General features: G+C 31.2%; 2 protein-coding genes across 2 annotated transcripts; one reads left to right on the forward strand and one right to left on the reverse strand.

Moving 5' to 3' along the window:
* Positions 1-1187: 1187 nt before the first annotated feature.
* On the reverse strand, positions 1188-8503 carry LOC114194484 (molybdopterin biosynthesis protein CNX1). The gene is made up of 12 exons (XM_028084738.1): positions 8031-8503; positions 7585-7715; positions 7300-7401; positions 7076-7159; positions 6272-6499; positions 5908-6086; positions 5721-5825; positions 5204-5512; positions 3033-3190; positions 2830-2936; positions 2178-2234; positions 1188-1549 (listed from the first exon to the last, which is right to left on the reverse strand). Exons 1-12 carry the CDS (start codon positions 8308-8310, stop codon positions 1337-1339), a joined length of 1953 nt encoding a protein of 650 aa, XP_027940539.1. The 5' UTR covers positions 8311-8503; the 3' UTR covers positions 1188-1336.
* Positions 8504-20447: 11944 nt separating this feature from the next.
* On the forward strand, positions 20448-23867 carry LOC114194282 (3-hydroxy-3-methylglutaryl-coenzyme A reductase 1). Its single transcript, XM_028084407.1, has 4 exons — positions 20448-21520; positions 22014-22195; positions 22727-23073; positions 23189-23867. Exons 1-4 carry the CDS (start codon positions 20586-20588, stop codon positions 23429-23431), a joined length of 1707 nt encoding a protein of 568 aa, XP_027940208.1. The 5' UTR covers positions 20448-20585; the 3' UTR covers positions 23432-23867.
* Positions 23868-25086: the final 1219 nt, after the last annotated feature.

Genomic DNA, 25086 nt, shown 5'->3' on the forward strand with positions numbered 1-25086 from the left:
TAAGTTAGAACATAAAATTCTTTATATTCTCTCATTTTATATTCCCTTCTGATACTCTCCCTTCTTTTGTTTCACTCATTTTTTTTTCCTCTTTTGTTTCGCTGTTCTCTGATTTTGTTCAGTTTGTCTGTTTCTTGTTTGTTTTCCTGTCTCTCTCTTTATTGTTTTCTTCTCCTCTTTCTCCCTCTTCATTCATTCACCTCTTTATATGTTCTCGCCATCAATTGATATCAAAGTTATCTCTCTCTATATATAATTAAATATTATCTTATTTTAAATTTGAATTATTTAAAATATTTAAAACCAAGTCATGTTTAATGTTAACATTTTAACTTTAGATATATGTTGTTTACTTATAGTAGAATTTAAATTACCTTGTCATAACTAAGAATTTAAAAAGAAAAAAAAAACTCAAATCGATTTAAATAAACCATTTAAATAATAAAATAATCAAAACAATTTATATTTCAAACATTTAAGTTCTCTAAAATTGTAAAGCATTAACTTCCCATTCTTGTTTAATGTGTGCACCACGAAATTGGTAGTAATACAATTTATTTCAGTACAAGTGGAAACTCAGTTAAAACATGGCTTGTAAATAAAAAACCATTCAAGGTTACAATTTTAATTAATAATTAAAGTAATATCTTATCTGCCTTAATTTCTAAATAATTTACAAATACTTACTACGTTAGATGAAAACGGTAAAATAAGATATTACACAATTATTTCATTACAATCAATAAAATGTAACTCATTACTTTCTTACAAAACAATCTTATAAGTTAGATAAAAATAAACAAAGAAAGTATTACTTACGAAGTTCAATATCACATTTTTGTAGTTCTTAGTTGCTGAAAAACAATCATAAAAACACATAAAAAGAAAGGAGACAAAAACACAGAAGACTGCAATAATCTATCAATTGTCCCAAAAGAAATCTTGTCTGTGTCAAGGACTCGACGCAGAATTGAATAATAGTACGGTTAAACAGTATCAAATATTGTGGTGACCATTTTCTCACTTGCATGTGTTTATAATCTTTTTAGTAAAAGGAGAGCTTAAGTCGTTAAGTTATTTTCACTTGTTGTAAAAGAAAAACAAATTTTCTACCAAATTATTTTTCCTGCGGAACATAATTCAATTCTCCTCGTCGTGTTTCGTACCTGTATTTTTCAATGATCTTTGAGTTAATTTGGATTGTCACCCATCAAAATTTTAGTTTTCTAATAAAATAGTATTTTCAAACATTGATTGCTAACTGAACCATCTTCTCCGTTGAAAAAAAATACATTCGGGGCACAACGTTGAAACAGAGAAGAAAATATAACTGACTTTAGTTGCAACAGGAACAAGAGACGTCATCGGCAGTGGCTAGCCTATAACTCTGTTCCCAAACATCTGCAGGAACTGCATCGACATGTGGAACGTGACGAGGATGCTTTTCTTTCTTGTCTCCCCTGATCTGCTTGAGACCATGCTTAAGCGCTGGCAATAAAGCTCCCATACACTCGGCAACAGCATTAGGGTTTCCAGGCATGTTAATGATCTGAATGTCAACAGATCAATCACCATAAAGAGCCAGTAAGTACAAATCTAGAAGAAACACAGATTACATGCTGGACTCAGGGTGTACTAGTTTCAGCAACAAATTAATGCAAGATTTACCTCAAATCCTAATGGGGCATCATTTAGAAGCCAAGAGCACTTGCATATGAAAACTAAGTAAATGAAACCCAAGTAACTGGAAATAAATACAGATGACCGTATGAAAAAATGCTTTAAAATCTACATGATGATTTGAGTTTCCTGAAAATAGTAATTATTCAAGTAAAACAACCACACTGTAAAAATGAAGACTGAAATGAAAACAATTGGTACCATCAAACTCATGTCTAAAATCTAACAAAGCATGGAAGTTTTATCCCTTTTAATAAACCAGTGGGCTTTCATTTTACTTTTTTCATATGACAAGAGTAAGAGAAGATTGACAAGCATTCGTACATGGAATACTGTTTTATGAAAAAAGTTGTACGATGCATGAAAAGATATGGTCACAAAGCAAATCCCATTATAACATTAAAATGAGGAGCAAAAACTCCAGGAGACAAAGCACAGCACAGCTTTCATACGGTCTTTAAAAGTAGATATTAATATGATTGGCATTTTTCCCTTACCAAGGTTGATCCTCTGATTCCAGCTGCGGAGCGAGAAAGCATTGCAAACGGGGTCACCTATTTAAACATTAATCAATTATGGCCTTTAGAAATCAACAAAAACTAACTATAGACTTTCCTAGGAAGCAGAGCTGATATCAGCATAGCTATGTATGCAGAAAATAGAATTAATCAAACAGTCTAAAGGGAAAATTAAAATTCAAAAAATTGATCTTCCTTTAAACATATAGATATAAGAAATGTGAGTACTGCTATGCTACTCTCAAACTTCTACACGCAATCTCTTCACAGACTCATTGTTTACTTAATTACCGACTCATTTCTTTACTTTGTTATCAAATAAATGTTTTTGGTTATTATTCTCATCCAAAAAACAAAGCAAGAAGCTTGTGTATAAAAGTTTGAAAAAAGTGCATTACCCTAATATATTGGCTTCTGGTTAAGGTCATATATAGCCTCTATATAGCAGAGTCTGACGGCAGACTGACCAGTCCAGGCAAATCAGTTAGGTCGAGGCTCTTTAAACACTTATTTGAAAAAAATTACGGGTTTTAAAAAAAAAAACTAACAAGCAAAAAAACAAGAAACCACAAAAATGCAAAACACAACACAAGAATTACTCATCTAACTGGTATAAAAATAGTTGCAATACCTTTAAACTCTCTTGCATCATTACATACAGAAGACCAGGTGTTTCTTTCTCAATCAATGGTTTTGTAGCTTCTGGCGTTAAATCCCGTGGAGTAAAGCCAGTCCCCCCTGGATTGGAAAAGCAAAAATAAAGCTGAAGTCAACTCAACAGAACTAAAAATTTTCAAATACTTTAGGGAGGCTGACAGAAAGATAAAAACGCACCAAGAGTAATTATAAGATCCATCTGTTCAATATCACTCCATCTTCTTAGAATGTCCTGAATCTTTGCCACATTATCTGGAACGACAGCAGTTGCTACAACTCTTGCTCCTCCTAGCTTTTCTGATGAAGAATTAATAACAGAAACTGCCCTGGGACCACTGTTTATTTGTAAAGGAGTCAGCACATTTTGACACTAACACCAATGTTTTAAAAACACAACTGAACTGCATGATTTAACTAAGTGAATCATGAACCAGACACGTCTCTGGAAAGATTTATCCTTATTATATTAGCAAGTTCAATCATGGTTCAACCACTAATTTAACCAATTGAGGTCATCAAATCATGACCTAGAGATCTTGCCAGTTTGACATCCAGTTTGGTTTTAAAAACATTACCAGATATGCATGTCAACAATATCTTCTCTAAAAAAACTGGTCATTCCTCATAAAGTCAGGTAACTTAAATTTAAATAACATTATTATAACATAGAAGGAACAAACTATTACAAAAACTTCATTTATTAAGTACAGAAATTCATAGATAATAAAATCACAGGCCAAAGCTCTAAGTTGACTGCATTTTTTCTTTTGGGTTCAACCTGAACCTAAGTGTTCCCAGCACAGAGGGATACTCTATTTTAATCAAGTAGTGACATGCACAGCTAGAAGAACAGAAAAGGAAGAATGTCTAACCCCAAGGATGGCTGAGAAAGTTTCCACTTTCCAATTATTTCTTGAGCAACTTGGTAGGTCAAACCCTTCACTTCTAATTGTTATTGAACTAACTAAACAAAAATGGGACATAGCCATTTTCTTTCATTGTGATTTGAGTGAACTTTAGTTCCAGGTTTCACAACTCCTCAACTCATTCACAAGGCAGTGAACAAACAACAAATTAAGAGAATGAAGAAATAAACAAGACAACACAAAAAATGTACAAGCCTTACAAGAATAAGATACTACAAACCCCAACGAAGGATGTGTGAAAAATCAATAATATGAACCTCACCCAGATATACTGCAGATATGGTTATGCAGTCAACTGAACACACTTCCACACTATGACAGATCAGTTCCCAAAACAGAAATGTTATCTTTAAACACTTAAAAGTTTGGGACTGTTGCAAGACCCTCAGTAGTACTAATGCCCCTTTTGGCATTGACTAACATCGAGCTCGCTCTTTAGTTTTGCATCAACTTTGTGACCCCTTTCAAACAATGATTCAAAGAGGTGTATCTAGATGCCTTTCAGCATTATCCAACTGGGAATATGATTCAACAATTATTACCTTCGTGCCCATATATAAGAGCCTTTTAAGAAAATTGTTTTTCCCTTTTCACAAGGCATTCAAATTGTCTCCTGCATTAATTATTTTTTTAACTTATTTACTTTATAATTTGTGTAGTCAATAAAGAATAAAAGTTATAGATTGATAAGATAAATTCATTCTCTCTCTTGTGCAGATGTGAAAAGATTACAAGCGCACATCAACCAACTAGGAGAACTGAATGAGATGATGAGGTCCAATAATCTTAAGGGGTAATTTTGAATAGTAATATAAAATGTTAACAAATATAATGTCATTCATTGGTTAAAATTAGTATATAAGTGGCGACAGAGATAGTATTACAACATTGGTTAATTTGACTCCTTCAACAGCTTGTGAATGTTGTGCATATGAGCATACTAAAATCTATCTTTAATAATAAAAAATGCCACACTGCCCCTTATTTTCATATCTACAGAAAAATTCTTCGGTTAGGAGGAGTATACTAGATGCACTCAATTGATAACAAAAAATTACTAGTTGACATTGGCAATCAAGAAAAGATATGATGAATGTGGCCAGAACTTAATTAACCTTTTTTATATTGTATTGTATTGTATAGTAGCAGTTTCAAAAATAAAAAAGGTGTGGTGTCACATTTCTGCTTTTGCAAGATTTCATTTGAAGCATCCAGAAGCTGCTTTATCCAGACAGTACAAAAAACTATTTTAGTCTAGAGCATTCTTCATAGATTGATCAAATGCAGAGAACTCAATTACAGGGCTCTTCTGATTCAAAAAACAAATCCAGATAGAACAAAAAACAAAAAGCTGTAATTTTGATCTTCAGATGTATGTATGTCTCTTTGTTTGTATAAACCTATAAAATATAATATCAATACCTTCTATCTGGACCACCCCCCATAGCCACTGTATCACTAACTGTAAGAATAGCCACTCTGACATCAGCATCCCCTGAAGAATCAGTAGTTACTTTTTGTGATTTAATTCCTGGCAAAGCAAATGCTGCACCTGATGACATATGATTCTCATCAAAAGCCATGTTTCTTAGGTCAGAAATTATGATAGCTGAAACAGCGGTCCCTGCAGGAACTACTCTTCCTGTTGCTGGAAACTCCAACAAAGCATTAGCTGACTTCATACTTAGTAGCCGACTGCTTACCTGATGACCAGTGCTCACAGCAACAAAACTGAGATTCACGGAAACGATAAAAATTTCATTCATTAAGAGATAACAGATCAAAGATAACAACCCCTCTGACCCTCATCATAACAACCTCCCTCCCTACATTAAATTATAAAAACACACAATAGAGAGAACGGATCTGCATGTAGATTACAGATATACAGTAGATTCAGCTAGACCTAGACAAAACAAACAATTCATCATCGACTTACCCTGGATTTCCTGTTCCATCATTGTCAGTCCATACAACAGAAGCGCGATGATATTCAGGTCTAAATGAATCTGTCTTTATGGGCTGATGAAGTCGAGCGTGTACCCTGCACAGGAAATAATTAAATGAATCAACTCAAAAAGCAAGCAAAACATCATAAAAACAATTCTAATTTGAAATTAAGTAACCTCAAATGATGAGGATCTGTCCACCCTGCAAGGAGGCGTATTGCAGGGACCACGAAGAGATGGAAGCAAACTAAAGAACTGGCAGGATTTCCGGGTAGCCCAAAAGCTAGAATTTTTCTTTCTGATGATTGAAAGTCAATCTCTGCAAATGTAAATGGCTTGCCTGGTTTAATAAACACCTGAAAGATAAAAAAAAAAAAATCTAAATTCAGAAAACATGATTTACAAAATTATACTCACACAAAGGCTGTTTAGAAAAGTACTACTTCCACAACTACAACAAACACATAGCATCCATGGCACAAATTACAGGATATCGTAACATTTTTAATTAATAGATAATCAAATAGAAGAATGCCATAACCTTGTCAAAATGTATTTTTCCTCGCTTTTCAAGCAAAGGCTTGATAAAATCTTTGTCTCCCATTGAAACACCTCCTGAAGTTATAAGAATATTAATTCCAGAAGTAAAAGCATTATCCAAGATCCTTCCTAGACATTCTTCGTCATCCTTAGCAATTCCAAGGTCCAAAACTTTGCACTGGAATTGTACTGCAGCTGCCAGGAGCATGGCACGATTAGAGTCCCTAATCTGCAAAGCAACTACATTAGCTTACATCCATTTTAATTTTTAATTACATTTAAAAAGCAACTCTTGAGAATTATGGCACAAACCCAAATACATAGTCTACAAATTAATTGAATAATGGGGTAAAAAAGGTGCTGGATTGCCCAAGAAATCTTAAACACCATCTATGCAGCAGAGTAAAATTTACATCCAAAACCACATTTACTAGAATTCATGTAGAATGTTTTAAGCCCCTGCAAATGAGCAGACTGAGCATTATAGGTCCACTATAATGCCTGGCTGAACCTTCATTCTTCAAGACACTACTAATGCTAAAATCAAAGAAAGCAGCCTATATAATGTCGGTATTACCTATAGGTTGATTCATATAAGAACTTAGTAATCTATTCCAAATATTATCACATTAATAATCCCTTCAGAAAACACCTGAAGCTGACATGCATTTTTTCTATTATAAGTTACAACCACCAGCTTCCATCCATATGATAGTTCTAATAACTGAAAACATTAATGTTCTGCTAATCATTTTTCATAAACTAGTCTCACTAGTTCTAGGATCCCAGCAGAAAATAACAATACCTGACCACGACTCAGATGCCCAGTAGTTGGCTCTACAAGCTCATCTCCAGTAGAAAGAACAGCAACTGTTGGAGCAGGATAAACCTGCACTAAAGCATTATTTCCCATCATTACATGTATCAATACTCAATATTAGACAAAACATACCAAAGTTCAGAAAGTATTAGCCAATACAGGGAGAAGCTTGCTTGGTTACAGAATCCAGGAACTCGCTAAAAGAATACCTTAACCATTGTGACACCAACCGTAGCAAGCAAGCCAATTTCCGAAGCACCAAGCCTTTCTCCAGATGTCAAAACTATTGCATCTTTCTCAATATCAACTCCCTGTCAATGAATACCAAAAAGCAGTGAACAAAACAGCTAGTAAACATCGATATTATACAGAACTTAAAATTAGTAAACAACGAATCCTGTCAAATTTGGCGACACTAAAAATGACACCCAATATAAAACATACACACTCAACATTATGATGAGAGTTACATCATAGAAGCGACAAGAGCATACCACAGGGCGTATATCATTGCCTTTGGTGGTTTGTACCAATATCCTGACCCGCTTAGTCCCATCTGAGGCATCGTTCACAAGTTCCGTATTCTCAACCTGAACAACCGCATCAGCACCTTCAGGTATCGGTCCTAAATCAAGAGAAAAAAAAAAACGAGACAGAGAAGATTAGCCGTAAATCACTAATCCACGATATAAATATATAAAGCTCTATTCCAATTAACTATACTGGAAGCATTAACAATAGAGAAAAAAAAAACAAAAACGAACTGAACTGAACTTGTCGTGCAAGCTAGTATCAATTTCTCCAATTGACTTCCATTAAATTAACTTAAAACTCTAGAATCTAATTTCCTCAGAAACTAAATTACAGTGGCGAGAGAAGCTCAACTTATTTTACATTTTTTTTCTTGAAAACGAGGTAATGAAAAGAGGAAAAGGCGAACCTCCGGTAGTAACGTAAGCGACAGTTCCAGGGGAGAGAGTGACGCCAAGAGCGTCGTCTCCAGCTCTGGATTCGGCAACGACCGGATACTCGCCGGGGCCATCGGCGGCGATGACCGCGTAACCGTCCTTGACGGAGGCGGCGTAGGGCGGGTGAGGATCGGGAGCGCGAACGTCTTGCGCGAGGACCTTGCCTAGGGCATCGTGAAGAGGCACAGTGAGTGGAGGAAGACGTTTAGATGCGTTAAGGACTATTTGGATGGCGTCAGTGACGGGGATCATTGTTTCGTATAGTAGATTTATGTTCAACAGGGAACACTGGTGTATGTGACCAGATAGAGTTTTATATTCATCCACTTATTCAATTGGATTGTGAGGTATAGCAGCCAATTGAGCAGTGTCCCTTGACGGCGCAAAGGGTCGCGGATGAACACACCACCACCCAACTCATCACACCATGTGCTTCTGTAGCCTAGTTATATACTAACTACACTACAAATACAGAGAGGTACCTACCTTTATTTTCGATAGTAATTAAGACAAAATAAAGCGGTGATGTTTTTTTATTTTCGATACTAATTAAGAAACAAATAAATCCTATCCAAAATAGTTAAACCACGTGTCATTATTTAAAATAATATACTAGGATTCATTAAATATTATAATTAGAGCACTAGCATCAGAATGGTGTAGATCGGGGTCTAGTCATATCTTCGTCAACGACCACACTCATGCATGTCACATTACACCATCGTGTCTCACACTATAGTATAGTGATTTTAAATTATGAGGTATTGAGTTCTAGAATTTAAAAGTTGAACAAGAAAAGTATATTTAAATTATTAATAACGTTGAAATGTCTTTTATCTTTGTTTTACTTTTAATAACTTATGTTTTTGGCCGTGAGAACTTTTTCTTTTGTCATATATCTATGACTCTTTTCATTAATCTTTCTTTTAATTGTAAGTGTTTTTGCCGACTAATCATACAAATGCAAGGTTGTAATGTTAGCTTTCGACTTTCTCTGACTGGACTATGCATTCTAGTACTTATCTTTTAATTAAAAAATTTATAATAATCAGATTATCTTAATTTGAGATGTGAAAGTTGATAATTTAAATAAAAAAAATCTACCTTACGCTGAGATTCGATCAAAATTTTAATCATTTACAAAATTTCTGTAGTTAAAGATTTTAAAAAATTATAAAAGATAAATGTCCACTTCTAAATAGGGACAGATGAAGACACAATTAAAAAAGTGAGAAAGAATAAACAGAAATTTGGATTATTTCTTCAACTTTCAATTTATTGATATCGAGAAATAGAAGAATATTCATGTACATTTCTCGGAAGATAAATATTCACGTCATTTTACATTCGTAAGATGAATGAACTAATTTGAAAACTCGAATAGATAACCAAATTTTTTATTGGATTTATTGAAACATTAACATTACATTTATATTAGTATAAATCTTTTTAATATATTTTAAAATATTAAAATTAATACATATCGATGTATTTTAAAACCACGACAGTCAATAAAAAAATTCCAACAAACAATTTAAATTTTGAGTAAATTCGATTCTTTTCTGGGAGAAACCAAATTTAGCAATTGAAACATGCGATTGATGGCATCAAGTCATGAAGCCAAATCATGTGAGTGGTGGTGGACAATGATTTTGAAGAGATGTAGAAGGACCACGCGCACATGTTAGAGTCTGCTACCATACAAAATGACACGCACTCATCTCCATCACAGAATGAGAAGAACAATAGAAACCTCAAACAACAATAGTATTACTAAACAACGAAGTAAGAGTCAAAATTACCTAATTACAAAGGATCATTTCCAATGCTACAAAACTCAAATTTTAAACAATAGCATATTAAGGTGGAAGAATTGAGATGTTTTCTCCATTTTACAAATCGTTCCTGCACTCAATGAAATAGAAAAATGACATGAAATAACATAAATTAACAAAAAAAGAAAATTGATATATTTTTGTCCTTCATATTTAAAAATATTTAAATTGAGTTTAATTTTGTTAAATTTATTTAATATTTTAAATGTGTTTCTTGACTAATATGTTAATATGAAAACGAACAATATAAATAAACTAAATATTATAATAAAATATATTTGAAACTTATAAACTAATAAATTTAATAAAATGTTTTAATAACTAATTTTAGTTTCTACTAAAAATTGAATAAACAAAATTATATTTAATGCAAAAACAAAAATCGTTGAAACAAGGGATTTTCACGGCCAGATGGTTTCAGTGTTTACGCAATGTTAGTAAAGAATGTCTCCAAAAAGTTCTTACGGAATTTCATTGCAATAAAAAGCATGAAGTGTGTGTTCAAATAGACTTTTTTGGCAGCGTGAGAGAACTGGGTGACCTGTGTAGGCTTTTTCTTCTTGCAAGCCATGGTTTCTTTCTCCACCTCCATGACAAGAGTAAAAGACAAAGTTACCCTTATCGTCTACCATTTCCTTTTATGTTGTTACTGCTTAGTTTCTTCCACTAAATGCTTTATAAATACAGGTAATTAAATCTTATAATCTGTTTTATTAACTTATCACAGTGGTTTGTGATCGAACAAGTGGAAGATTATTTTATGTTCATCGATTTATAATTTATTTTTTCTATACTGTTTCGCGTAATTTATTGTCATAGTCTTTTTTTATTTTAAATCTTTTTATAGGGTATTCGAATATAAAATTTTAGAAAGAAAATTTACTTTTATGAAAAGTTTTAAATATTCTATAACAAAATGTTGTTTGTATACAAAATTAATATATATATATATATATATATATATATATATATATATATATAGATAGATATAGACATAGATATATGTTGTGTTGTGTGTATGTATGTATAAACGTGTTGATACGTGGTCAAAGTTGAATACTTGGTTCCCAAGAAAGAAGAGTACGTATATAAGACTTTCTGAATTGATTGAAAAAACTGTGATGGAGTGGTGCAATCATTGTTGCAGGTTTTGCCAAATCAATGTAGAAAGCATAATGGATGACTTTTCTGGCAAATTTTGCAGGTCCACTCTTACTATTTTTTTTCTATTCTCCTTCTTCTCAATGCTTTTGGCAAAAAAAAATATTACTTTTTTTTTTACAATTAATCCATCATACTGAATTTGTAATGTGCTATTTGCAGGTCTTGCACAATGTGTGGGAAGATTTTGTTAGACTCCACTACCCCAATTCAGATCATATTTCCAAACACAGAGATAAACAAAACTTCTGGAAGAATAAGGAAAAGGAGGAAGAAGAGTGTAAAATTTGTGAATAAAGCATGTAAATAAGGTATTACAAATAACTTTCTTTGTAGTTTTCGGCCCCGAATTTCATGTGTTCATAAATGGAAACTGAAATAAGAGAACCCATGGTCTTGATCTTTGTTATGGTCCCAATTTCTTTCCATTTCCATCACAAAAGATCCTTCATTCTGTGATTTGTTAATTTTTTTTTCTTTTTGTTGTGTTTTTTGTAATATTTTTGTTCTGTTTCTGACACAACTCAAAGTTCAATTGTTGTTGAAGAATCTTAGTTGTATCTTGTTCAGTCTTCTGTACATCAAATATCTTGTTTGGATAGTTATGCCTACTATTATCTTCTATGCAATATTTTATTTACAGTAAATTTTGGATAATTTTAATATAATATCTTAAAAAAGTTAACTTAAACTTTAACTCAAAAAATAAAATTGATTTATAAAATAAAATTTAACTCCTTAACAAATGATTAAACGATTGTTACAATAACATCTGATGCCAAAATATCAGACTTTAAGCAAACAAAATTGCTAGAAGTAAAATAAAAATAAAACATTATAATATTGATCTTTACATATACTCAATTAATTTATGAAGACAAATATTACTAATGTTTTTTTCGAGAAAAAAATTATCAAAAAAATTGACACTATGTTTAGTTTAAAATCTTAATAAAAAATCTAAATAAATAATAAAAATCTTCTTGATTATATATAATACTTAATTTTTTTCATATCTAGCTTATATTTATATTTAAATCCCTCACCGATACGTCTGTGAAATACTGAGATATAAAACCAATTCAGAATATTCATATATAATGTACCTTTTATTTAATTATTAGAAATATATATATATATATATTTGCAAATTAAAAAAATTTAACTAAGCATGTGAAGAGAAAAGTAGTGTGGTAGTGGTAGAATCATAGTGAGCAATTAATTATTTCTTTTATTTTATTGATTATGAATGGCTCTATGAATATAGAATAAGCCCCCATATATGCTGTGTCCCACTTTTCAAAGGTTGACAATTTACATCATTCATTGTATCTTTCGTAAATATATAATTTTGGCTTTATAAAAATTAATCATATATTTTATTTTTTTGATATTTTAAAATCAAGTAATTTAGTTTTCAATTCATATAAAATGTTGTGTAACAATGACAATTATCTTTTCATTTAAGATATCTTAGAGTAAATTTTGCCCAAAAAATTTAATTTTTAATTAAAAGTATGCGAATAAATATGTTTTAAGAGTACTTGGATCATTGGCTGAAAATGGTTTCAAAAAATACTTGTAGTCAAATTGCTTTGGAACTTGGAAGTATAGAACTATATGTTCCTCTTTTTCTTCGCAATGAAAAAAAAATGTTTTAAAAATATCTCTTAAAAAGGGAAAACTCTTTAAGAGTGGTTTTTTTAAAACTACAGTTGTGATGCGTTTTTGTGTTAACAATATTAACAATAGAGGTTAATAACAAGTTTTATCATATGTTATTTTAATGAATATATTAACAGATTGATAATATAATAGTACTGAACTAAAATAATGCAAATTTAAAATTATCAAATGTAAAATTAATTTTGGCTTGAAAAAATTGAATATTTTGGTTTAACTATTTGTTTATTTGACGTGTCCTAATTTTACTATTATTCACATGAACATGTGTTTCAAATTTATAATATTTGAAAATAAATCCATTAAATTATTTTTGTTACTTTTTTATGACAAAAAATAAACGGCAGGACTAAAATAAAAAATAAAAATATTTAGTGTTGAAAATATCATATAGAGAGAGAGATAAATAAACATAAAATATATATTGTAATCATAAAACTTATTTAGGTCCTTCAATTTTTATAAGGACTAAAACTACTCAGAATTGATTATATTTTTTTTATAGTCTCAAATGGGTTAACTTTTTCTGCTTACCAACTCTTTTAATTACGGTAGTTACAATAAGCATGTCCTTATTTACAGTTTTGAGCCTATTTGCTTTTAAATAACGTTTTCTTTCTATTTTAAATTCGTTTACAAAGTCATAATCTTATTTATAACATCTTTCTGTTTCAAAATCAAAATTACACTAAAAATGTTTTTCTTTTGTTTTATATCTATTTTCTGTACATAAGAGAGTGAAAAAAACAGATGTTTGATCAGTGAATTTTGAGGCTAAAATAGTTTAAACAATTTGTTAAAAAAAAAAAAACTGAAAGAGAATCAAATTCACTTTATCTAAAAAAAAATACACATGTTTAACTAATACAAAAGTAAAACCTAGAAGATGAAAATTATGCACAATCCGAATTAAGGAGATCAAGAAAAATGTAATACACACAATTCATGACTTATTACAAATATTGATTTAAATTTTTAAAATAACATTTTTTTTAATTAACATTCTATTAAGACAATCCATTGTAATAAAAATAACCAAGTTATAATTTAGTTCAGATGTCGACATTTTAAAATATGAAGAGTTGATTATATTCTTAAAAAATAAATCTGTTATGAAATATTTTTAAAAGTATAATCAACTTTGAATATATGGAAACATATATATTATATCATGATATGCATTATATTATTGTATGCATGGTGTATATGCTTAGTCAAAGGTATTTAATGGTATTTAGAAAGGTGTAATTAGGTTATTTATGCGACTTTGAAACTGAACACAAATGTTGGCATGCATGGAGTACTGGTGCAGTCATTGTTGCAGGGTTTGCCCCACTAGATTGGAACCCATCTATGGTGACATTTCGGTCCATTCTTGCAGGTAATTCAACAATCCTCTCTTTTCTTCTTCCTTTTTCTTCTTCTAATCTTATGACAAAAATTCAAAATTTGAAATTGGTTTCTTGAAGAGTGGGGATTCATCAGAAAGAAGATAACATGATTTATCTCTCTCTGCTAGAGATTTTATCAATGGATCGACTCATGTAAAATCAAATCTTGGAATGTGTATTCAATTAAATTTGAATGATTTTGTTTTCAGTGTCTGCACTTTATGTGGAAAGGTTCTGTTAGATTTGGACGCATCGCTTCACGTGATATTTGCAGACAAAAATGCTGATAAAAGTTCCACAATGTACAATAGAAGAGGGAGAAACGACAAGAATGTACAACCTCAGAAACAAGAAACAGTGAGTACTCCGATCTTTTTTTTCTCAGTTTTGTTCCTTTTGTTTAGACTCAGTAGATTTTGTTATAGAAGCTACTGTAGAGTGTGGAATCGTCTTTTTATGAATGTTTGTTCTTTAACATTGTTGCTTCTATCTGGATGATGCTGCATATTCTGTGTTTTCTGTGTGCATTTATTTTTCTTCATTTAAGTTATTAATCCTTTATTAATTCTGTTTTACAATGTGTTTGCAGGATACAAGTCAGACTTTATCAGAGGCATAGTTTTCTGTGTGGCTTAGTATCTTTAAATTTGCTACCTTAAACAATAAAGCTTATAGTTTTCACAGATATCAAATTTACAGATTATGTTAATTAGGTTTTTTTTTACCCTTCATTCATTTTCATGTACAATAATGAATATCTTGTCACCAAGTTTCAGGATAACAATCATGCTTTGTAATCAAGGATTATGGTTGAAGAATGGTTTATGATTTATTTTTTCATGTTTGTAGTATGAATATTCAATTCAATGCGAGTCATGCAAATAATGAGTTTTATTTATTTATTTTCAGTAATACCCTTGTATTTACATCACTTGTAAAACACTTTACTAGAGTGACATATTTAAATTCATACAATTTTGAAAAGAAAAATAGTTAACCCCAAGGTTAACTTTGAAATGAGATTTTTGAAAAACTTATTAGAATATTTTTGACAACAAATTAATAATAATATTTTACTCAAATGATAACACCAATAAAGCCATAATGAACAATTCAATTCAGAATAATCATACCTCAATATAATTACCAAATCTATTTTTGTTTATAAATCAATTTCAATTTAGAAAGAGATAAAAAATAAACTTGTTTTTAAATTTACAGCACTTGGTATTTAGGCTGTGTTCATTTATAAAGATGGATTTGGAAGAAAGTGTGAAAATGAATTTGTGTAGATTTGGGTGGATGAATTTTTGTGTTTTTTTGAGTGGATTTAGAGGGTAAAGTGAGTAGATTTGAAGATAAGTTTTATGAAAGTTAGTGAAAAATTTGATTGATGTGATAGATAAAATAAATTGTAAAAATAGATAGAATTAGAAAGTTACCAAAATACCCTTAATGATAAAAATAAAATAAAATAATTAATAAATCAGTTAAAAATATTAAAATTTATTAATATTTTAATTATTATAAAAATTTATATATTTTTATTATTTTTAATTATTATATACATATTAAGAATAATAAAATTAATTATATGTACATAATTATATTTTTAACAATATTTTAATTATTATTAATTATTATATACGTATATTATTAATTATATATTAATATATTAATCATAATATTTATAACAATATTTTAATTATTATATAAAAAATATTAATAATAAGTATTATTATATATAAATATTATTAATTATTATATATATATATAGTTGAGAATACTATTATCATACAAATTGAAAAAAAAAATTATGATTCTTTTCGTTAATAAGGTCATAAAAGTAAATTTAGTAGAAATCATTGCAATTCTTTTCGTTTGTGAAGGGATGAAATTTGACTATTTAACCACAAATGCATCGCTCTAAATCTGTTCAAATCTTGTTATGCGAACATGAGAAAAACAAAAATTCCATCTCGCAAATCTGCAGATTTACAAAATTTGCGCATACGAACACAGCCTTAAGTATGACTCTAATTAATTCTTAAATCCCTTCACAGAACAGAAGACTTTATTAAATTGTAATAATAATGTAAACTAAATATTAATTAATATAAAATAGAAGCCCAAAATAATTATTTGTTAATACTTCAGAATTTGGAACAGTTGAATATCACTACTTTGAATAAAAATATCGGTGGAGTGCAATGTTCCAATTGTCATTCATTCATTGGTTCTCTTTCTTTTAAATTCTATTTCATTATACTCTTACATTTATTTGGATGAAGTATTTCAATAATTTTAAGAAATTAAAATATATTGTATTTGAAATTCTTGCAATTGAATTCTCTTCATTTTATAAATAATTTGTTTGGACTAAGTAATTGAAACGATTCAATCTCGTGTTTGAATAAAATAATTGAATTTCTTTTATAAGATAAAATTTTATTTTAATATTTATTTAATATATAATTTTAGAAATTAAATTTAACAAATATAATTGTAATATTAAAATATTTAAATTCAGCCAAATTTTGATCAAGCTGACTCAACCAAATTTGGTCAAATTTTGGCTGATGTAAACTTAGACCAATTTCGCCAAATTTAGGTCGGAACTAACTCAGTCACATTCTGTCAAATTTCGGCTAATGTAAACTAGACCAAATTTTGGTTGAGGTTAACTCGGCCAAATTTGGATAAATTTCAAAATTTGGACAACCTAGTCCGTTTGGATTGTTGGAATCGTCTGGTTCATTAGGTCCCCAACCCATTTGGGTCACGGGTCCGCCTTACCTATCTTGGTTGTTGGGTCTGTCCGACTTGTTTGGGTTGTCGGGCTTGCCTGACCCGTTTTGATAGTTGGGCTCGCGCCTGTCGTTTGTGTTGTTGGACCTGCTTAGTCTGTTTGAATCATCTGATCGGCCTGACCAATATGGGTTGTCGGACCGGCCCGACCTATCTAGGTCATCTGGATCGTATAAACTCAATTGACACCTCTAATATTGAATAATGAAAAATTTCACAAATCGTAAAATTTCAATTTCCTTCATTTTTTAGTGAATTTTAAATTCTACTATTTTAACGATTTAAAATATCTTCTTTAAATTCATCAATTTCAATTCTCTTTTAATTTCTCATCTAAGTAAATTATTTTACTCCAAAAAAATTTAAAATTTTTAAATAAATAAATTACTCTTAAATTATTTCTTCCAAACACATGCTAAACAATTTCATCAAGGAAATCCAGTAAAATTTGTTTGCCTTTCTCACACTAATAATAATAATAATATAAGATTGGTATCGCAATGGTTCAAAACTCTTTCCTTGACCAAAACACTGACAGCTGTAACATTGAGAGAGAATTCTTCTGATGCACGTTCTTGTACGCTTTCATATATTTCAAAATTACTCTTTTCAAAACTATTATAAGAATTAGTTTATACTTCTAATCACAACGATAGTGCAAAAAAATTCCTGACATGTAAACAATGACTTCTTCGTTTTAGTTATTTTTCACAAAAAAATATTATTTCAATCATAACAACTATAGGTAATACATGTTTTTTTCAAATATTTAATAAACTTACGTAACTAAACTCCAAACCCGCTGCACTCATTTACTTGCAAGAAAACTCGAATTTAAATTCAATTAAAGTTAATATTTATTGGCTGAATGAATTTTAATATATAAGAAAAAGAGAATTTACAGGTTTGAATTTATTTATTATGTTTGATGTAGAAATGTAGTTGTTGGGGGTACACTTAATAATCCTATATGGTTTAGGATTTTAAATATTTTTTTCTTTACTTTTTTCAGATAAATTTAAATAGTAAAATCATGGTAGAGTTTTGTATTAAAAAACGACTAGAGTTTATCTTGAATTCGGTGATTGATATCAAGTTATATGTATAATTTTTTGTGCATATTACCAATTTTTTTAGAGATTATTGTATTTCAATTAAGTACGTAAGTGATTATTTTGATTATTGTTCATGGATTGATTATTTATATTTTACTTGTGCATATGAATTATTATATTATATTATATTGAAACAAAAGTGATTCTTTCATAAGAAATCGTATTATACTTACATAACTCTAAAAAGCAAAACTATAAAAATGAAACATAAGTACATATATTAGTTTTTATATCATCAGTCTATCGCTATTGAGATTACTATATAAATAAAGTAGAGTGTTTAAATTACTTTCATATATGTGTATATATCAAATACATATTATAATTACATTTCATCTAGAGACAGATTTATTAACATTTATAAATCAATTACATAATACTACATTTTATATTATAATGATACTGTACATGTTGGTCTATAGTTGGAAAATGAGACTATTCAGAGGATATTTGTAATTATGTGACGGGTGATGGAGCAATTCTTGAAATTGAAATGTAAGATATTTTAATTTCTTTATCATAACAAGTTAGTTATAATGCATTTGAATCTCTCAACATTATTGAAATGATTCATCCAAACACAAATTAAAAGTTAAGAATTCCAACAAAATAAATTTCCTAGAAAATGACTCAGACCAAAACTATTAAGATTTTAATTAATTGAATTTCATAGTTAAAATCATCCAAGAATTATAGCTAATTTTTTTAATTAATCATATATCAAAATTTTAATTAATTAAATTTTGTCCAACAAAAATTCTTCTGACCCAATCAAATTATCCGATTGGTCCAAAATACGATTTTGTTCATTTCTTATATACAACACAAAATATTTTTTCAAAAATAACAAATTAAACCAATTTGAGTCGATTGAAATATTTTTGACTCATCACTATTTAACGTACAACAAATATCTTATTTTTGAATTTATTCATTTAAATCATACAATTTTACCCCAAACTCAAAAATATATGATAAACTATACGCAATGACCCTTAATATCAAACACTATAACCACATCACTCTCGTATTCAAATAATTTACACTAAAATACTATCAACACTTAACTACTTGTTCTAAAGACTTATTTATTAAAATTTAAGCTCTCAATTACACTACTGGAATAGAATAACAAGCTCTATGTATAAAAGATCCGTATCAATAATTACATCACATCCTTATGATCATAAATTAACAAATATTTATCTTTATTATAAAAGTAATACATGCAATATCTTTATTATTTATGCCACTTTTATAAATCAATAACACTAAAACAAAAATCTAATCAAACAAAATAGCTTTATGTTGTGATCATAATTTGTTTTTCACACAAATTTATAAAGTTAAACTTTGTTCTACAAAATACCTTAATGATCATAAGTTAACAAAGATTCGTCCTTAACCACATACAAGATCTTATTCTCTATACAGACAAAACTTTCCAAATTAAACTAAAAAAAATTGAACTTTAAAACAAAAACTGATATACATACTTTGTTTTTCATTAAAATTCAAAAACGAAACTCTGATTTAAAAACAAATAAACAAGTTCTTAACAAATATTTTAAAAAAAACAAAAAAGTTAAATAAAGAATATTGTTAATTTTCGAAATTTTATACAAATTTAGTCATTCATCTTTAAAAGTGTGTGGATTTAGTCATTTTTACCAAATTTGGTTAAGTTTATTTCACATTTTAAACGCAGTTTATGATAATATTTGAGTTAACATTAAAGCGAAAATGTGTCAAACAGTGTAAATAATTCAAATACTATTATGAAATACGTTTGAAACGTTAGATAAACTTAACAAAATTTGGTTAAAAAGACTAAATTCACATATTTTTAAAAATAAAGGATTATATTAGTCAAAAATTTTAAAGAGTGACTAATTTTAAATTTTCCTGAGAGTTGATGAAAAAAAAAACATATTTAACCCTATTCTTAAATATTTATTTTCTATTTATAAACCTTATACATACATAATAAAATATTAATACTTCACTTTAATTGTACAACTCCTGTTCGAAAAAAAACAATTTAGTGATTCATTACACAGTATTTATTGTACTCTAATGCGATCGAGAGATTTAGTGTAACTGTTAAATGAATCAGATGATATAGCGAACTAGTAATTTATTTTGAATGAACCCGTGGGGTTAGAACCTTCAAGAACGTGCACGGTTATACTTTTCAATTAAAAGGTTACCTTGATCATTTATTTAATATAATTAACGTAATTAACGCGTTGTTTTAGGGTATCCGACGGCTACCATTTTTCAAAAAATAAAATTATTCTTTTTCTAATAAACTTTTTTAATTACAGTTGGATGTGTTTGTGGCGGTTCAGGAAAGTGGAAAAGTTTGAAGAAAAGTGCGTAATAAAAACAAAACAACAGCAAATGCCGACGCTGTTGGGTCCGGTCGCACCATAGCACACTCATCGTTCTTCGCTGTCACACATAACACATCACATGCCTTAACCATTTATTCATCCCTTCACGTTCATTCCGCAACCCTCTTCGCACGCGCAATGGACCTCCGCCACCGCGCGCCGCCCACCGTCCACGACGGAGCTATCCACCATCCCAACCGCGGCGGGAAGAGGGATTCCTCTTCCACACCATCGGTGTCCTCTCCTAAGGCCTCCGACGCGCTCCCTCTGCCGCTATACCTCACGAACGCGATCTTCTTCACTCTGTTCTTCTCCGTCGCGTACTTCCTCCTGCACCGGTGGCGTGACAAGATCCGCAGCCACACACCTCTCCACGTAGTCACGCTCTCCGAGATTGCTGCTATTTTCTCTCTCATTGCCTCATTCATCTACCTCCTCGGCTTCTTCGGCATCGACTTCGTCCAGTCCTTCATCACACGCGCCTCGCACGACGCGTGGGACGTCGACGAAGCTGTTTCGGAACCCTCGCCCGCGCCCTCGCCCTCTCCGTCAATTACCAAATTGCCCCCTGTTGAGTGCTCGTTGATCTCCCAAGACGACGAGGACATTGTCTGCTCCGTTGTGGACGGCGTTACGCCGTCCTATGCGCTCGAGTCTCGCCTCGGAGACTGTCGCCGTGCTGCGGCGATTCGGCGCGCGGCTCTGCAGAGGATGACGGGGCGGTCGCTGGAGGGGCTGCCGCTGGAGGGTTTCGATTACGACTCGATTTTGGGGCAGTGCTGCGAAATGCCGGTGGGATACGTGCAGATTCCTGTGGGGGTGGCGGGGCCGCTGCTGCTGGACGGGTTCGAGTACACGGTGCCGATGGCCACCACGGAGGGGTGCCTTGTTGCCAGCACCAATCGAGGGTGCAAAGCCATATATGCATCTGGTGGGGCCAGCAGTGTTGTTTTGAGGGATTGCATGTCAAGGGCACCTGTTGTGAGGTTCTCCACTGCTAAGAGGGCTGCACAGTTGAAGTTCTTCTTGGAGGATCCTCTCAATTTTGATACCCTTGCCGTTGTTTTCAACAGGTTTGTTTTGGTACTCTCTACAGGGAGTTTGGGTTCGTGATCATGATTTGAGAATTTATCATTCAGTAGTTGGTGTCCACCTTAATTACATGTTTGGATTCATCGGATCGTCGAAAAGTTTGTTGAAATGTCGATATCCAGTTAACTGATTTTAAATGAATATTAATATATACGGTTGGTTGCATGGTAAAGAATTTATTGAGTCCAAAAGTTGAAGTAATTTTAAATAGTGTTTGTGTTGAATAAGAAAATTTACACTGAGATTTGCTGTGAATTTCTGCAGTTTAGGGATTCATATTTAGGTTGATTTTTTTATTTTTTTTTTAAATGTTAGGCGAGATGTGGTTTTCCATTAAAAGTTTATGATAATTGTGGAGTGGGATGAGTGGAGGAAATTTGGAGTATAGAGGACTACAATTTGGATGTATTTTATTTGAGTGTGGGAGATTTATTTATTTGTGCTGAGTTTTGGTGTTTGGTTTAATGGTTTCAGGTCGAGTAGATTTGCGAGGCTGCAAGGCATTCAGTGTGCTATGGCTGGAAAGAACGTTTATTTGAGATTCACTTGTAGCACGGGTGATGCCATGGGTATGAACATGGTTTCCAAAGGGGTGCAAAACGTTCTTGACTTTCTTCAGACTGATTTCCCTGACATGGATGTTATTGGCATTTCTGGTAATTTCTTTATCTTTCCCTTTTTGATGAACAATATTTCCTGGATCTTTCTTCTGTCAAATCGAGTGATGTCACCAATGCCGTTTCTTTGTATGCTATTTCACATCGTCTATTTGTCTTCTTTCTTTTCCGTACCGGTTTCTTTCATCGTGAAGTTGGTCCAGTTACATTATGTTATTTCTCCCCGTACCATCTTTGACGTCTTAGCTTTTACATTCATACACGCACACACACATTGTAGGTATTGGCAATTTGAACAGGAGACTAGTGTCCTATAATGATGTCACTGTATTTTGACTGGTTCCTTTATATTGATCTATTTGTTTGGCTATTCAATTCGGTGCCTATAATCAGGGCATGCTAATTTTTTTTAAAGGGGACTATTAGACCGAAAGTGTGATGGTTGTGTTCTGACTTAGTCCTTTATATTGATCTCGTTGTTGTGCCTATAATCACGGCATGATGAAATTGTTTTAATGGGAATATTAATACAAAAAAATGTGATGGTTGTGTTCTGATTTGATCCTTTAGGAAATTATTGTTCGGATAAGAAGCCAGCTGCAGTAAATTGGATCGAGGGACGTGGGAAATCTGTTGTTTGTGAAGCAATTATTAAAGAAGAAGTGGTGAAGAAGGTATTGAAGACCAACGTGCCTGCCCTGGTGGAGCTTAACATGCTTAAAAACCTTACTGGTTCCGCTATTGCTGGTGCTCTTGGTGGATTCAATGCCCATGCTAGTAACATTGTTTCTGCAGTCTTTATAGCCACTGGTCAAGATCCAGCACAAAATATCGAGAGTTCCCATTGCATAACCATGATGGAAGCCGTTAATGATGGGAGGGACCTTCACATCTCGGTCACCATGCCTTCTATTGAGGTGATTTGGCAACCCGTCCCATCCTTTCTTACACCTTATTACCCTTCTATATTTGGTTAATTTTCCAATTTAGTCAATAGCTAAGGTTTATGTGATTGTTCAATTTTCCTCTCAGGTGGGTACTGTTGGGGGTGGAACTCAACTTGCATCCCAGTCTGCTTGCTTGAATTTACTTGGTGTGAAGGGTGCGAGCAAGGAGTCACCGGGATCAAACTCAAGACTTTTGGCCGCCATTGTTGCTGGATCTGTTTTAGCCGGAGAGTTGTCTCTGATGTCTGCGATTGCAGCGGGGCAGCTGGTCAACAGCCACATGAAATATAACAGATCAAGCAAAGATGTAACCAAAATATCATCTTGAGGTGGTGGACGTGGTTGTAGTAATCAATTGTGAGGTCTAGAATAAAAAATTGAGGGTGTGTGAGCATAAAAGTAGAAGTTTGGGAAGGGAAATTGAGAAAAAATTAGATTAGGCTGTTGCTATCGATGTTTAGCTTTGTATCGCTGTCTGTAGAATCTTTTATTATTTGGAGAGAGGAAAGTAGCTTTCTTCTCTACCTGTTCCCTCTCCCTCTGGGTCTTTCCTTTCCTGGACACTTTTCATTGCATTATTGAATGAGTGCTAACACTCTTGCTTTAGCAAACCAATGTATCTGTCATGTGGTATCACAATTCTTTGTCCCTGTATATTATGCTTAGCTTATCCTTCACGCAGTGTCTCTCATGTATTGATTCTATTATCCTGTGATGTGAAGCCAATGCATTGATAAGTGTTGAATTCTTTTCCGCCAGTGCTATCAATTAGATTTCACCAATTACTTATCATGATTTACCAACACTTCTCCTATATATGCCATTTCCTTTCAACCACCTCATAAGAATTAAATTGGCAGTAGTATTAAACTCACCAGCAAATAATTGTGTAGTTTTCTTGTGTATAGAAACATTGAGATTCCATTGTTTAGTCTTCATCTATTAAGTGTTTGTTATGTCTATTTAAGTGTATTATTGTGAGAATATTAATTATCTCGATAACTATTTTGGAGAAGGTCTTGTGAAAAGTACTAGTATGTTTTAGTTTATGTGCACGATAGAGACTAGAAATAGTACATTTTTGTCAATTTATTTGTTGTTCTAACTTTTTAAAATGTTTTTAACATTTGTGTTTGAGGTATCCATTAGCAACATGTGTTTTCAGTTAATGAAGCATAAGAATCATCACTCGTTTATTTGTTTTAGTCTATGTTATCCCGTGAACTTCTTGTTTAATAAAGTTCTAAATTGGTTTGTTACGTGGTAAAATTATCTTGAATGATTTTTACACTTTAAAAACTAATTTTCTTTTAACCCTCACTTATTTTTTTGAAATTATTTCTTACATTATAACATTTTTTTAAATATAAAAAAGATTTTATTACATTAATAAAATTGAGCACAATCTTTGTACTTATTACTCTTTCCTCTTAATTCTTTTTTCCTCAATTCAAATAATTACACTTCCCCTTTGTTTCTTTCCTCTTCTACTCTTCTTTTTTATCTCTTATTTATAAAAGGTGTAATACTTATTTTCATAGCTGAAAAGTTGGAAAAACTTATTAGAGAAATTGATTTCAGAAGAAAAAATAAGTTACTTCTAAAACAATTAACTTTTGTTTCAATCTAACACAATAATTATTATTTTATTTAGCTAACAGGTAAAGAGAAAATAAACTAGAAGTTGTTTAGAGTTAGAAAAAAGGTATATAAGTTAAAAATGATTAATTTTAATATAATTTTTATTATTTATTATTGATATTAGTATTATTGTTATTATTTATTATCAATGGAAATGAAGATGCATGATCAATTAAGCTAGGAGCATAATAAATTATTTATTGGTTTTAATTGACGATAAATTTCCATCATTAAACATACGATTAAATACAAAATTTTGGAATTAATTTTTCTTTGAAATTTATACCAATTTAGTCCTTTATCTTTAAAAATGCATGAATTTAGTCATTCTTACCAAATTTT

The sequence above is a fragment of the Vigna unguiculata genome, chromosome 8 (genome assembly GCF_004118075.2).
Source record: "Vigna unguiculata cultivar IT97K-499-35 chromosome 8, ASM411807v1, whole genome shotgun sequence".
Lineage (NCBI taxonomy): Eukaryota > Viridiplantae > Streptophyta > Magnoliopsida > Fabales > Fabaceae > Vigna > Vigna unguiculata.